At 34.6% G+C, this 16,164-nt stretch overlaps 2 protein-coding genes across 3 annotated transcripts; both read left to right on the top strand.

Moving 5' to 3' along the window:
* Nucleotides 1-258: 258 nt before the first annotated feature.
* Nucleotides 259-7,304, top strand: LOC144469958 (uncharacterized). The gene is made up of 9 exons (XM_078180712.1): nucleotides 259-409; nucleotides 1,335-1,454; nucleotides 2,034-2,151; nucleotides 4,276-4,522; nucleotides 4,854-4,952; nucleotides 5,089-5,179; nucleotides 5,268-5,413; nucleotides 5,797-5,929; nucleotides 6,013-7,304. Exons 1-9 carry the CDS (start codon nucleotides 269-271, stop codon nucleotides 6,034-6,036), a joined length of 1,119 nt encoding a protein of 372 aa, XP_078036838.1. The 5' UTR covers nucleotides 259-268; the 3' UTR covers nucleotides 6,037-7,304.
* Nucleotides 7,305-8,505: 1,201 nt separating this feature from the next.
* Nucleotides 8,506-15,762, top strand: LOC144470131 (uncharacterized). 2 transcript variants are annotated; one of them, XM_078180984.1, is made up of 6 exons: nucleotides 8,506-8,803; nucleotides 9,274-10,296; nucleotides 10,363-10,540; nucleotides 10,624-10,917; nucleotides 10,989-11,231; nucleotides 11,844-15,762. In XM_078180984.1, the coding sequence occupies exons 1-6, from the start codon at nucleotides 8,796-8,798 to the stop codon at nucleotides 13,557-13,559; spliced, it is 3,462 nt and encodes a 1,153-aa protein (XP_078037110.1). In that variant the 5' UTR covers nucleotides 8,506-8,795; the 3' UTR covers nucleotides 13,560-15,762. The 2 variants fall into 2 exon arrangements, with proteins under 2 accessions (XP_078037110.1, XP_078037109.1); XM_078180983.1 differs by having other exon boundaries at nucleotides 10,989-11,237.
* Nucleotides 15,763-16,164: the final 402 nt, after the last annotated feature.

The following is a 16,164-nucleotide window of genomic DNA, read 5'->3' as shown; positions in this document are numbered from 1 at the left end:
GTATGGTAGGAATAGAAAATTTGAATAACATACACGCATTTCGAGAAATTAACGTCCGATATTTTCCAGCATTTCTTGAAGTCCACTAATCAAACCGATCGATTCCAGACGGTTCTTTATGGTAGAACTCGGAGAAATTACTGCCAATTTGTAAGAGCGACGGATAATTGAAATAGAAGTAGAATGGCATGAATAAGATATGGTGACGAGGTGTAATTGGACAATGCCGCAGATTCTTCACACAAACGTTCTTCGACAGTGGACAAAGATGGAAGTGTTCGATGGAAACTACAAATTCTATTATACGTTGACGTGCTTCACTGGTCTCTGGCCCTACGACAAATCTATCCTAACATATATTCAGAGATTCGTTTATCTTGTGATGACTTTTAGCTGCATAGCGAGCCAGGTAATAAGTGTACCACTTGTAGTGGAATATTTGTTTGTTTAACCCTTTGAGCGCTGAACTATGTTGTACGTGTTAAGCGTGTTAAGCTTAGTTTTTGCGACAAAGCGCATGTTGGGCTGACTAATTCTGAAATTTCATTCCGAAATATGTTGATTACAACCGAAATAATTTGAGCACGATTGCGAAAACAGATCCATTTACTTTTTTTTAATGATTTTGTTTTGTGCGGTAATTCTTGGAGCAGAGTACAATAATATATGTATAATTCATCTTTGTGAAGAGTTTAGCTGTCTATTCTCCTACCGCAGGTGTCTCCGTCCAAGATAGTGTTTGCAAACATTAACAATGATGGAAACATTAATTAAAACAAACCATTGTTACATATAACCTTGACATAATCTTAATTTTATTGCGGATATCATGATTAACCAAGGCACAACAAATGCAAATCATCAAGAATGCGTTATCTAACAATGATTAAACGCGTAAGTAAATTGTTGCGAAATATACAAAGATGAATAGTAATATGAAATAATTGGTGTCGAAATGTTCGTAGAATTTGTGTAACATATAATGTAATCTGGAAAATTATTTAGTTAAGTTAGTCGGTCGTCATCATTGAAAGTTTGGGAAACGCTTATCATTATTGAAAGTTTGGGAAAATCATATATATTGTATGCTTTTCCATATTCGTGTAAATAAAATAATACGCATCGTGCTCATACATTTTGGTAATAGAAAAATTTTAAAAACAAATTCTATCGGAAATAGTCGGCAGAGAAACGTTCCAAAGGAATGGATCTCAATTTGAAATATTCAGCTTACTTTTATAAAAAAAGAAGCTATTGCATTGAATGAATTATTCTATCTGCAAATATACAAATCTTTTAATAGAATGTAATGATATAGAAGGTATATTTTTCAGATATTCATAACGACGAATGTGAAATTATCACTGAATGATATAGTTGTGATGACATCGTTCGGTTTGACGTTGTTGTTGTATTTTTTACGATATTCCTTTTCGGTCTTGTCATTTTCACAGGTAAATAAGAAAAAATTACGCTTAAAGCCTCGAAATTAAAGCTCGAAACATTTACTTTAAGATATTGTTTCTGGATTTTAATTTTGGTGCACCCTTACCATTGTAACTCTTTAAATTCAATGTGTTCGTCATATTGTAAATTGTCAAGTTTGACGAATTGCGTGGACATTATTAAAATATTTGTAAAAGATGCTGTTTTCAGCATTTCATCGAATGAAATTTGACCTTTTAATTTAAGAAAAAGAAACGCTATCTCCGAAAAACTTTTACAAAGTACCTACATTTCGACAAACTTGCCAATTTAGAATGCGACAAACATGGTCTCATATTTGAAGGGTTATACTGGTGAGAGTACATCAAACTTAAAATCTAGGAACAGTGTTTTAAAGTAGGGGTTTCCATCTTTAATTGGAAAAAATTTTACCACACTGCAGTGATTTTTTGCAGAGTTATTTAAAGTTGACCAATATTGATACAAAAGTCTAATTTTTTGAGAAGTATATTTGATAAATATGAATGTTACTATATCAGATATCTGGAATTTGAATAACCTTACCGTTTCTTTTTACATGATTTTAGATGAAATTTATGTACGACACTATGAAGACAAATTTTTCCGAAGTGAAAGATCCAGTAGAACAAGAGATATTATTGGAAGATTCAATAATAGCAAAGCACATTGTTCAACTATATTTTGGTAATGAGTATTGCAATATAATGTTCTGTCCATAATTTTATTACGATTTTTATTAGGAATAGTTATACATATTGTGCCTGATGTTACCTTAATCGAAATACGGTTGCGGCAGTTTCATAAAAGGGAATAACAAATTATAAAAGTCACAATGTTTTCTTTCGCTTTGTCGGGATAAAATGTTAACAGTTATGGTATAAATCTTTTGTGTCAGTTATGCAGAAGAATACTGCATTACTTTTGCATGTAACACATGTGTACTAGTGAAATTATTAATGTTCGTAGTTGATTCAATAATCGGTCAAGACTTGGGAAATTAACCCTGATAGGTCGACTATGATTACGGGTTCGAATAACCATCTCCCTTACAAGAGGAACGAGTGTGCATCAAATGATTTTGGTTGACAATGGCACGAGGTCTCAAGAGATGTTTGGGACCTAGGAAAGGTTACCATGAACGTTCCGGGGGGGGGGGGGGGGGGAGTCCCAAACCGCCGCTGGACTTCGACGAGCCCCCGATATTTGGGTGCCACTTCGTCCCAAGTACCCCGTGTCCAAAATGCGCTCTTTGCTGCGACACTTTGAGCCATATGCCAAGGGATGACACTCAGTAGCAGGGCGATGTCACTAGAAATCTATGAAGGTTGGTCATGTGCCTTGGGACGATAGGAAATGTCCACTCTAATCAATTTCCGAGATCTTAGAACACCCCCCCCCCCCCCCCCCCCGTAAATCCCGGCCAAGCAATCTTCGACACAAATCAAAACACATCTTGTTCAGGAAAGATTGAACATAATCCTATCATTCATTAATAGAAGTATTTCATAAAATTTGAAATGCTTTTGTTTGAAGAAAAGTAACAATTAGACTTTGCATTGTATTTAATAAGAGCTTGTTTACGTATTGTTACGTACGAACCCCGTCGTACCGTGCATTTTTTAGACGTTCCATTCCTTAAAAATTCTAATCTCCCCTACAGCGACTCATTAGGCGGCGACCGCCGCGTTTTAGATAAACAGAAGGCGCCAAGCGTCTTCGATAAACAGAAGGCCCCGAGCGTTGCGGTCTCCCACGCATCAAACTTCATGACCACGTAGACGAAAAAACCACGTAGACGCATTCCTACCCCCAGATTTCCACCGAATTTCGGGGTATAAAAGGGCCACGTTTTCCTCTCTCATCGGGCAGTACGCAACCACAAATCATTCTGGCCTACCTCACAGAGTAGGCAACTTCGAGAATCGGGATTTTCTTTGAAAATTTTTTCCCCAACTATCCCTCACCTCATTGTTCTTTAACTTCATATAGGTAACACCATCAGGCAAGCTACTCACTATTAACCGGTAAGAAGGCCATAGTCTTCAGGCACGGTTGAAACCCACCTCACAGCAAACCACATAAAAAAAAAAAAAAATCTCTCATCGGGCAGTACGCAACCAAAGTCGGCAGGCTATAGACTACGTATCATTCTCATCAAAACTGCCAGGCTGTACGAACCCCCGCATTTCTCAGTGCGTGAAAACCGAGTATACCGGACTTAGGTACCGCGTTACACTCGCACACTTCGACATTTGTAATAGACTCAGTTCTTGTAGAATATACTCTAGTATTTTTATATTGAATCTTAGAGTCAAGTTTATTCATCATTCACATCCTTTTTCGTCCAGTAGCTAGTATCATATCCACCACGGTGTACCTCTGCCGCTCAAGGTACACCAATTAAAGAGTTACGAGGCTAAATATTCTTTATTCCTTAATCCTTACTCCGGCTCGTAGGCCCCGACGGTGAAACAGACGTCGGCTCATCTACGAGTTACCTTCCTGTGGGTCGCGGTGGTGAAATAGACATCGGCTCGTCCACACTCTCCTATCATTGTGGGTCCCGGCGGTGAAACAGACGTCGGCTCGTCCGCGATTGTTTAATCCTTATACCCCCAATTCTACCATTAAACGAAACCTCGGTCACGCACGACTGCCTTAGCCCTCGGCTCGTAACAGTATCAAAAATTTTCGACGATAACTATTTCTAATTTAATGCATTCTGACTCGGTCTTTGTTATTTCTGTAGAAATTAACGGAAGCTCTTTACATATAAGTATTCTAATGTAACATAATTCTGGGTTCTAGTTATGATGTGTACCGGCGGAGTAAGTCTAATTGGAACGTTAGGAATCTCTACAGTCATAGATTCAGATATTCAGCTTCATTTCTTAAATCTCTTGGGATTCTTTTACAAAGAGAGAAGTCAGCAGAGCGCGTTTACTTGTTGGCACATAACATTGACAACGATATATGGTTTATTAGTACTGACATGTACGGAGGGATCATTTGCTGTTTTCTCCACCTACATGAGTGGAATGTTGAAAATCGCCAGGTACGTTCGAATCGAAGGCATCATTTCAATTTCCATAGCTGTCTTATTCATTTCACTCCTTTAATCATTTTAGTAAGTTGAAAATAGTATATAGGTGTACTCTAATTATTTCAATTTTTCTATTTTATTTTTATTTCTATCCCATCTCATAGGATATTAATGTAGTTTGTCTTGTTATATTTACCTCAGCATTTGTAGCATTTCTACTTTACATTTATGCAGAATTATTGGGGATTCGTGGTTAGGTCTTTGCTATAAGAAGAAGTCAATGTTTGCTCAAAGAATTGATGTACTCCATAAAAATAATGTTCTGTATATTTTTTGTCTTCAGTTACCGAATGCAAAACGCGGTGAACACAGTGGCGACCTCAGATACAATGAAACAAATTGACATACGGTCAGCTATAGAAATGCACCGTCGTGCTATTCAGTTGGTACCTTCATCCAAATATTATTCAGATATTCAATTATTGGTATACGTTTTATTATGCTTTTGTTACGTGTTTTATTCGTTTTGCTCACTTTGATGATCAACATGCTGGAACATTATCAATTCTTGGACAAAGTTATACGCAAAAATACTCGAACGACATCATGTTGACGTATTTCCTGTTAATATCAGTAGCTATTGTCGCGTTCGGCGTGAACTTATATGGTGTAAGTGTTATTAAAATTGAGCTTTTATTTGATGCTTTCGCCCTTCGGTCGAAGGAAGTGTAACAAGATTGCTTTTCCTATGTCACAGTTTTTCATTAACGTCACCGAGTCGAGTGATAAAGACGCTCTAATGCTTAGTGTGCACTTTGTTATGGCGTACACAGCATTCATATGGGGAAATAATTATAGCGCGCAAGTACTGATGGACAGCAGCCATAAACTTTTCCATGAAACGTATGTCCATGTCTTTCCGTTTAAAACATATTTCAATAAAAGAAAATATTACTCTTGTATTCAAAATTAATCCTTTTCTAGATCGTATTCACCCTTTTGAAAATTAAATTCACTTATTTTAATCAATTTAAAGTATAATTCATATCGAATATAAGAATTTAATGATATTTGTATTATTTTACAAATAAGTGTTGTTGATCGCAATAATTTTTGGTAGAAAATCTTGTAATAAGAATAAAAGGATTAATTTAGAGTACCAAGTAATTAATCGCGAATAATGAATAAACAACGTAGTAAACAACACTTTCTTTTAATGCGGTGTCACATATGCATATATGTATAATAATAAGGTAATGATGTGCCGACGGTGTTGAATGAATCAGATACAATTCATTGTGGTACCGTATGCCACCAAAGATGCAAAAACTGGTGTTATTCTCAATGATGAGAAGTCAGTCGGAAGCAGTGATCAATCTCGCCGGCTTGTTCATTCCGTGTTATGAAGGCTTTACGATGGTAATTGACACGATAGATATACATGTTACTGTTGCTATTCGAAATAATTACCCTACCCCAGCTAAGACATATTTTCGTTTCAGATGATGAGCTCATCGTTCTCATAGTTCACTCTACTTTGCTCAGTGTAGTAGAACTTACGGGAGCATTTGTTCTGACGATAGTGTTCACGAAAGATCAGCTTGCAAAAGCAACATGTATCACAAGTTACAAACTACGAATTCAGTGCACGCTAGTTCAGTTATTCCATCGATTAGAATTTTCGCAAATATTAGAGTAAACGTAGGTAATATGGAAAAAGTAATACGTAGCTTCGTTAAATCTCTATAAAAAGGCAGCAAATTTAAATGGAGTTTCTAGATTACAATTCTTACTGCCGAGGTCCTTTTGGAAGTATCGTTGCAACATGTTTCGCAAACATTACGAGTGACTACATCAGGGGATCAAAGACGCATCGATTCTGATGGTGCTGCACTTGACACTTGCAGCACGCCGCTGTGCGGGCTCTGTGCATGCTCTGCCTTCCCCCACTCCTTGCGTAGTAGCGACTTTTCCTGAAAACACTACGCATTACGCTCTAGTTGTACCAGCGGTCGTTAGCGTTAGTTTGTGCCGTAGTGTAGCTGTTGTACGGCCGGTAATGTGTTAATAGTCTATAGTTTTTACAATACTGTAGGGTATACAGGTTGTTCCAAAAATGTCTTATAATCCGTAATTTTTTCGTTAGCAAAAATGCAATCCGCTGCTTTGTTTACTAGACATTAACGAAAACTACTGACTAATGAGAGGTGAACTCGCTTGAAGCTAAGCGGTCGACTCAATCAGTGAAACTGGACTTCGTCCCCTCATTGTCTTGGCCGTTTTGCGTCAGCCGAGCTTCTTCCATTGGTCAATGTCTTTCGTTAATAACCCGATAATGACTCCTCGGAGAAAATTTTTATGAAGGAAAAAATTACTTCAAATCATCTCAGTAGATCATTTCCCGATTGCGAGTAATTTATGAGACACCCTGTAGTTACTAAACTCAGTTTTGGACAGGATATGTCCTCGTCCCAACAGTACCAACATAAAATAACATTAAAACAGTGTCTTATTAGAATGACACAAAAGATATAAGCTCTATTGCATGTTTTATTTCATTTTAGTAGCATTACAAGATATAACTTCCATTTTAGAAGATCCTGTAAGATCCCGTTATTATGCAGCCTTGAAAGCATGCTGGTGGTGGAAACAGTACGGAACAATACGTAATAATGTATATGAGGAAAAGAACATGCATTTTCATTTAGCCTTTAATTTGTTCAATTGATTATCATTTAGAATCATATATTTTAAACGTAATTATCAAATTCCATCACGATCATAAGTAAATAAAAGATCCTACTAGATCTGCAATAGAAAATAGACTCTCCTTGGACAATGTACGAGGGTTAAAAATAAAAGGAAAAGAATCAGAAAAAGTAGAAATGGTAATTACGAATATCCTTTGCTACGTCCTTACCCTTTCATATTTTATTTAAACTTTATTTAAGACGTCGTTAACGAGTTATTAATAAAAAGAAACACTGTACAATGAGATGCGAACTCGACTGATGCAAGGCAACTTGAAATTTTTGTAAAGGAAAGAGTCACTTCGAGTGACTTCAGAAATCTCTCATTTTCCTATTGTGAGTGACTTTTGTGGCATCCTGTATAGTAGCTTCACACAGATCTTAAGTCTGTGGCTATATGCTGTTCTTCTACTTTTATATTTCGTCTGCACTGATTCCTCTTAGTAGAAGTGAGGTATATACGATATTCAGTGTATACTAACACGCCTAAATTCGTGAATTATCGTGTAATGTCTGTACTCTGTAGGAATCTTAAGTAATTTTGTGGGTAGGTCTACTCCTAGAATAGGGTCTTACGATCCATTTTGGTACGATAGAAATATGTATACATTAAATATGTGTACATTAAATACTGAATCTATAGCTATAACTCGTCTATGATATAATCGAAACGCGTTGGCAAACACAGTCCTCGATTACAGTCAGTTCTACCAATTTTACATGTTTATATACTTTATCGTAGAGTACAATATATTATTAACTTTTTTCAACCTAGTATCACCGATTACTCTGCCCTCTGTAGATTTCAACCGAAGGTGCTCTTTACCGGCTGATTTTTAAATATCTTATCAGTTTCGTTGTATTTCCTATAAGATAATACAAATTGTTAACATAACGATTCTATGGTATCAATTACGATATTTTGTCACTATTTCTTAAGTAGCATTACGTATTTGAAAATTAATTATTATTCAAATACATAATTTTTATCCAGAGAATATTAACAAGTGAAATGGAACATTTCATTTAAATTTACGAAATTGTATTGTATTCAATTTAAATGTTTATTGAAGTAGTAAAAACAGAACAAAATACTTTTTAAATATATAAAATCTATTGAATGATGCTCATTTAAGTACATAATAATTGATCGCAATGTAATTTACGAAAAGTTGTGCGTTTTATCATTTTTTTCATTTTCATGTCCCACCCTTCTAATTTCTTTATATTTCCGGTTCCGGTCTCCCGGTTTCTCTTTGACAAGCCATTTTATTTATAGAGTTTTGGCAGGTCAGGCTATTCTGTACATTGGAAACAAGAATCGGTGTGTTACGATAGAAACGTAAAGTGTAACAATTCTATACAATTTAGATATAACGGAAAGCGAAATTACATTTGTGTTAATCGAAAGTGAAATTCCACGCTCTTATTATCTAGTATTCGCGTCATGGTTGCTATGAAAATGTCAGCTCACTGGTGATTCATTCTCTCATTAGTTGGCTTTTCATCTGTTTTTTAGCAGTACATTCTGCTCAATGAGCAGGTGAGTACATCGGACAAATAAATTTGAATTTTTAACAAATGATTTTGCTACGAACATTTGTTTCCATGCAATGTTTACGTCTACATATATTGAAAAGTTTAGGAAAGTTCTACTAGGTTAGGAGTAAATATTTTTTTTCCGAGTTATGCTATGTGAAAATTGTTAAATCTACACTGAAAATATTAGAAGATGTTGACATCTTAAGTTACGACTTATAGTAATTGTTTTTCTATATTATTCGTTCGGTATTACAAATAATTTATATAATAACAGTCATAAAAAAATTGTTCACATATATATCAAGTACTTATATTATATTTTTTCCTTGTTAATAGCCATCAGAAAGCTTCTCTTTAAATTGTCATTTCTAGCCTACAAAATTTCAAACAGTTATGGTTTTTGATCTATAATTGTAAGAATATTTTTTGAAAATCTATTTTTTGTGTATATCAGATATATTTTTCACCTAGGATGATGGAGGAACTACTGAATCAAACTGCCTCACCATCTGGTGAAAGCAATTGTTTGGGAAGTGAAGATATAAGTTTGGCAACTATAGTCGCTTTAGATGAAAGATTATCGGATATTAATGCAAGGCACTCTATAAATGTTCTTAGGACACCACCGACTAAGAAAGCGAAGAGAGTGAGATTTTTTAGAAATGGAGATAAATTTTATACTGGTATCGTAATGGCAGTAACTCCAGAAAGATATCGCAGTTTTGATAGTTTAGCTTCAGATTTAACAAGAGCTTTAATATCGAGTGTTACTCTACCTAATGGTGTGAGAGCAATTTATACTATGGATGGTCGAAAAGTTCGGAGTGTTAACGATTTGGAAGATGGTCAATGTTATGTAGTTTCTGGACAAGGGGAAATTTTTAAAAAGGTTGAGTATTCGTCTACCAAAGTGAGAAGAGGTAATTCTTTATCTGGATTACCACAGTCCACTACAGGGACTGGTAGACAAATAAGTGCAATACCGCTATGTGTTAAAGCAAGAATAATTACATTAATTCGACATGGTACAAAACCACGTAAAGTTGTGCGTCTTTTATTAAATAAGAGAAATGCTCCGAGCTTAGAACATGCCATGGAAGCGATTACAGATGCAGTGAAATTAGATTCTGGAGCAGTGAGAAAAGTTTATACATTGTCGGGCCAACAGATTAACTCGCTGGAACAATTTTTTGATAATGATGATATCTTTGTGGCTTATGGCCCCGAAAAAGCAAATCAAGAAGATTTTGAATTAGATTTTGAAGAATCTAAAAATGTTCAAAGCTTTAGAAGATGTCCATGGACATCAAAAAGACAAAGTGGTCCAATGCCTAGAATGCCACGCAAATCTGGAAAGAAGGTGCTTACAACACCACAAGTGCGTACACCCAGTCCTTCTTCATTGATTTTACCACAACCATTAAGTTTACATTATACAGTTGGTCATGTTATTGGAGAGGGTAATTTTGCAGTTGTCAGGCATTGTACTCACAAGTATGTATTTCAATGATGTATATAGGATTAAGATTAGTTGAATGGCTATTAACAAATATTGTTCAGATCTACAGGTGCAGAATATGCTATGAAGATTGTGGATAAGTATAAGTGTCAGGGTAAAGCTACAATGTTGGTAATTGAAGTGTCAATTTTACGACAAGTTTGTCATCCAAATATTATTAGTTTCATCGCAGAGCAAGAAACAGCGGATCAACTATTCTTAGTTATGGAACTCGTAAAAGTACATATATTTAGTACGATTCTCCAGTTTATAGTTTGAGAGTTAAAATTATACAATATAGTTGTAATTTTATTTTAATCTAGGGCGGAGATTTATTCGATGCTCTCGCTGCAGCAACAAAATTCTCTGAAGCAGAAGCTAGTGTAATGATTGGGCATTTAACATCTGCATTAGCATATTTACACTCGCATCATATAGTTCACCGTGATGTCAAACCTGAGAATCTTCTGGTGGAAATGGAAGGAAGTCATGTCAGATGTTTAAAATTAGGTGATTTTGGATTGGCTCAAGTAGTAAGGGGGCCATTGTTTACAGTTTGCGGTACACCCACATATGTGGCACCAGAAATTTTGGCAGAAACCGGATATGGATTAAAAGTATGATTATTTTTAAAAAATATTTTCTTTTAGTTAAGAATAAGGTTTACGACGATATTAACTTTTTTTAGATTGATATATGGGCAGTTGGAGTAATATTGTATATCCTACTTTGTGGTTTCCCACCATTTGTGTCACTGGAAAATGAACAAGAAAAATTATTTGAACGCATTTTAAGCGGTTGTTACGAATTCACGTCTCCTTATTGGGATAATATATCAGATTCTGCCAAACAATTGATCTCAAATATGCTTCAAACACAACCCGAATTGAGATTCACTGCCGAAGATGTACTGGATCATCCATGGCTAGCGGTAAATGTTAATATCTGTTATATTATCAGATACCCCCTTTCTGTTCTCCTGCATGGCTTATTTATGTTTTTTGTTAACACATTTAGTCCTGGCGATAATTTATACCATCGTGGTGATATACGTTGAAAATCGTCGAAGATTATCGTAAAATTCGTCAATCTTGAAGATGTAGTGATTGTGCGTGTCATAATCGAGGTCGTAAACTGAAACTATAAAGACCATTCTCGTGACCTTAGTTGGTGCCGATTTTTAAAATGTTATTTACGGTTTCGTCTTCCTCGTGGTCAAACTGTAAAACCAGGATTAAACGTGTTAAAAATAATAGACCGAAAATGATCTTTGCAGTAGTTACGGTGGATCTATTTCTTTAACTTCATTATAGAAGATAGATGTTGGTTATGACTATTTATTTATTAATTTGCTTATTAGTTTCACATAGTCTTTTGAATTATGAACTAGCTACATATCTTTGCCATATAGAATAATATGCTCACCTGTTATACAGCTTTGTCCTTCGCTATTTGAACACGTGCTAGGAAGGCTTCAGTAGTGGTTTGCTGTATCTGTAGCAGTGCTTTTTTTTTCTTTTGTCCCGCCTCTGTATATCAACAGAGCTTTCTAGGAGGCGAGCAGACCACAGCATCAATCCCTACCGACCCACCGGAGCAACACTGGAATCAGCAGTGTAAGCCGATAAGAGTATCAACTTTTGAGTTTGACTACAAGAATTTAGTACCGGACAGCGATTCGCAAGATGAAATTGATGGTACACCCAACAGAAGAATTGGCAGGTCAAATATCAGAAGCAAATGGGATAATATTTTGTCGACGTTAGAACCAGGAAGTATTAATTCAGATGGTATTATCGATCAAGATCGACAAAATTTTGATCTCGGCGAAACAAATTTTAATAATGGAAATCGAAGTGACGACGAGCCTGTGTCTCTTAGTGCAGACGGTTTACAAGACGTTCACAATCTTAGTCAGACTATGAATAATCTTATAAACAATTTAAATGAGAAACAAATTCAAGAGTATCATTTAAAATCATCAAATAGTGAAACTTCATCCTTAAACAGTATTCCTGAAAATGCAATGTTAATAAGTGGTTATCATAATGCAACAACGGTTCAAACTAATGTGAGTTGTGACGAAAATCCAATTCAAGAAAATATATATTCCTTCAATGAAAGAGATTCTCCTAGTGAATTTAATTCTACTGTACAGTTTGCGCAGGAATTATCAACCAATAGTAATGTCCATACATTTGAAACACCTAAGGCTGTTAATTCAAATGTTAATAAAAAGAAGTGTAGGCAGAAATATCTTTATGAAAATTTAATACGTCCTGATAAGATTAATTTCAATCTCGAATGCGATGATATGAAAAATTGTAACGTTCTTTTATCCTCGACTGGTAGTTCGACTGGTAGTTCCGCTAACGATATAGAAACATCGGACAGCTTTGTTAACATTCAGTTTGCCCAATTAACACCAGATCAAAGGTCCAGCTCTACTCAAAGCATGGAGTCGACCGATAGTTTTGAAAACATTTGTTTTTCTTATAATCAAGAACCAAAGAATGATAATACAAGCGATCCAAATGACAATGGTTTTCTGAACGAGGACTTGCAACTGCGAGTCTCCTCCTTAACAAACCAGAATAAGTCGGCGACCAAAATATTGCACACACCGAGAACGTTAAAAATGAATATTTCAGATGTTTCGAAATCGCAGAATGTTGTAAATAACAAGAAGAGTTCGATGAAAACTCCGGATGCGTCAAAATCCGCGAATAATGAGGTAAAACTTCGACGAGCAAAATGTACACCGAAAAATGTCACGGATTCGAGAATACCGACAAGAAATAAAAGATTTAGTTGTCTTGTACCATCTTCCACGAAAAAGGAGTCTGGATCTATTTTAGTTAGTGATAAATTACTTCCGGTTACTACCAGAATAAGTCGAAAGTTTAGTTCTATCGATGAATTGCGAGACGAGAAGCAAACGTCGACAGAAAAATCGAAAAGGTTCAGTTTGTATTATACTCCACAACCTTTGCGGAAGAATTATGAAAGTGATACGAAAACTGGAAAAACTGCGTGTAAGAATATGTTAGGAAATCGTGGTGATCGACAAAGCAGCGGGAAATCATTGGAGGCAAATAGAAAGAAAGAGGACGGTTCGGAGCCCGATGAAAAGAATATTGTAAAATGTCGAAGGTCAGTTATAGATAATACGACGTCTGCGAGAACTAAATCGACTAAGCAGAGTGGCCACGTTAGGTCTACTGCAAATCCTACCGTAGCGATCAGTAGACCTAAATGATCGTAATTAGGTATATTTATATATCCAGAGTTAATTGTCGACGCGGGACTAAATCGTCAAAAGAGTCCAAAGTTCAATTAATTATTTCGATGTAAGTTCAAAGTCGATTTAACGAACGGAGTGGCGCCATTTGTTCTTAGATTTTAAATGGCGTTGATGCGAGAGTCAATAATTGAAATTAGAACATGCGAGCTTCGCACATAAACGAGACATGCCAAATGCATTTAGGTAGTTTATTCCATATTTGATATCCATTATTGTACGTAGTACTGGTATCGAACTAAACTAGGTAGTAGAACAAATATGCTTCGTTTTTCGACGAGACGCAAGCAGACAGTGAAACATAAATTGTAGCCAATGAAATTGTATTAAAAATGCACAAATCCTTGTGGCAAGTGACAGAGGGCGATAGCGCGAACAATTATGCGTAACATTTGCGTAGCTTGTTAAATATACTTGCTCAAAACTAATTCGACTAGTGTTAGAGTACATATTTTTATAAAATATTGTGCGCGGTGTTATGAGAGCAATATATGAAGAATCGTGATGAATAGATGGCAGAATACCGTAGAGAACTGAATGTTGAATATGAGAACAGACAGAGAGAATCGCTACTTCTCGCATAAGAATATTTTTGTAGAAATTATGTGCCGCACAGAATACTTGATACTCGCCTTTCTCCCTTTGTCGCTTGAGTATACTTTTTAAGGTTGACCCTGCTACAATTTCCATATTTTTTAATGCAATCATTACTACTTATTATAACGATGTACATATGATTAAGAATGACGGATAAGAGATTCATGAAATCTGGTTTAAGTATTATCACATCTATTCATTTTCATAATTTGTAATTCGTATATCGCGCGCAAATAATGTAACTTATGAGAAAAATTACGTACTAGAATCAATTCGTATTTAGGGAAGACAATTGTACTTTTTTATCATAAGCACAATTCGATCGCAAAGTGCGTATACGATATAAGCGTAGTTTATAGAAATTTAAAAGTGATTTACGCCAAATATAGAAACCTATTTCCTATTTATACTATTACGTGTATATGTATTTACTACACTGGAAAAAACAGACTCGCGGGTCTTATTTGTTGCTATCTCGTTTATCTGCACTTATTTTATTTCTCTTGTACTCTCGATGTAATCGTGATACGATCTGTGAAATCATCTGTATTCGATTGATTTCTTTGAGAATAATCGATTAAAAGACGAGTATGATAAAAGCCGTTGTTAAGTATTTTGATTCATAACTCTTGCAAAAATTAATTTTCAACGTTTGTTTAAAATCTTGGCGATTGTTAAGACAAATTTAAGCATTTAATTTATCAATGAAACGAAAAGACATTTTAACATTTTATTTACCGTTGTTAACATACTATTTTGAATAAAATATGTTTTTAACTTGATTCAACTTACGTTGTACCGAGCTATGAATTTAGTGTTTTCAATTTATTTGATCGTAGTATGGTTACTTTGTATAGTTAATACGAGATTAGTATAGTTTAATACTCGCAGTAAAGGTTTGAAGCTAAATTAATTTTGACGTATAGAGTATTCAATGTTACTTATGTGTACTCGTATCTATAAATCGTACCAAAAAGCATTCCGATTGTTGTTCGTATATGTTCATAGATATTCAAAACGTTGGTAATTTCTAAAATTTGTTTTTTAATTTGTTCAAAATTTTACCTTTAGAAATAACAAATAAATAATTAGTAAAATTTAAGTTAATCTTATCGTGACATGTGACAATTTCAAACAAAAGTCCTACTTTCTGTTTGTTGTAATATATGGCGAAATTATAACCACCCGTCTTTCATTTCTAATAATAATTTCTAATAATTAATTTGAAAAATTGATTTGTTAAGAATATTTCTTTGAAAATTTATAGCTCGAATTGGTTAAGGAATTGACTAAATTGTTAATATTTTCTAGCATTCGATTATTGTAAAGCAAAACAACATCGAGGACTTTTGTGCAGAATAAAAAGAGTATGACAACAATCATTTCTTCATTTATTTGTATTGAAAATATTTATGTTATTTATACGAGGTTTTGTATGTACATTAAGTTGCTATGTAAACATGATAAATTAAAAATATTTATAATATTTAGCAACTTTTATTGGAGCGAAGGTACACGAATGTCTATATCTAACGATATAACAATGTTTAACAAACATTAAATGATATTTAAAAGATTCCTTTTTAATTGCTAATAAACTAGCTTGAACACGAAAAAATAAAAAATTCGCATTTTCTTAATTTTTATCTTCTGAGCCTAGAGCGAGAATTTCAACAATGCGTTTTGTACGTTTACATATACGAACGGCATAGACATTTTTCGCTTCAAATTAATCCTTTCGAAAGGTTTCATTCATACTTTAGCAAATCAAATTAATCCTCTTATAAATCAAATTGGCTGTGCATTTTCTTTCAATTTTGAAATTTAATATTAATTTATATACGTGTTCACAAAGTAATACAAATTCCATTACAAATAACTAGTCTTTAATATTTATTTAATAGTTATTTTTTAAAATTTAATACGCATTTCATTGCACATTAATACTTCTATAGATCATGTCCAC

Source organism: Augochlora pura, chromosome 5 (assembly GCF_028453695.1).
Source record: "Augochlora pura isolate Apur16 chromosome 5, APUR_v2.2.1, whole genome shotgun sequence".
Lineage (NCBI taxonomy): Eukaryota > Metazoa > Arthropoda > Insecta > Hymenoptera > Halictidae > Augochlora > Augochlora pura.
The sequence above is the reverse complement of the archived record's forward strand: the minus strand, read 5'-3'. Positions and strand labels throughout refer to the sequence as shown.

Coding starts and splice junctions, on each gene's coding strand:
- LOC144470131 (XM_078180983.1), top strand. Junction 10,918..10,988: donor AAACCGGATATGGATTAAAA/GTATGATTATTT, acceptor AACTTTTTTTAG/ATTGATATATGGGCAGTTGG. Junction 11,238..11,843: donor ATCCATGGCTAGCGGTAAAT/GTTAATATCTGT, acceptor GTATATCAACAG/AGCTTTCTAGGAGGCGAGCA.
- LOC144469958 (XM_078180712.1), top strand. CDS start 269: ATGGAAGTGTTCGATGGAAACTACAAATTCTATTATACGTTGACGTGC. Junction 4,953..5,088: donor ATGCACCGTCGTGCTATTCA/GTTGGTACCTTC, acceptor TCTTGGACAAAG/TTATACGCAAAAATACTCGA. Junction 5,930..6,012: donor GTTATGAAGGCTTTACGATG/GTAATTGACACG, acceptor TTTTCGTTTCAG/ATGATGAGCTCATCGTTCTC.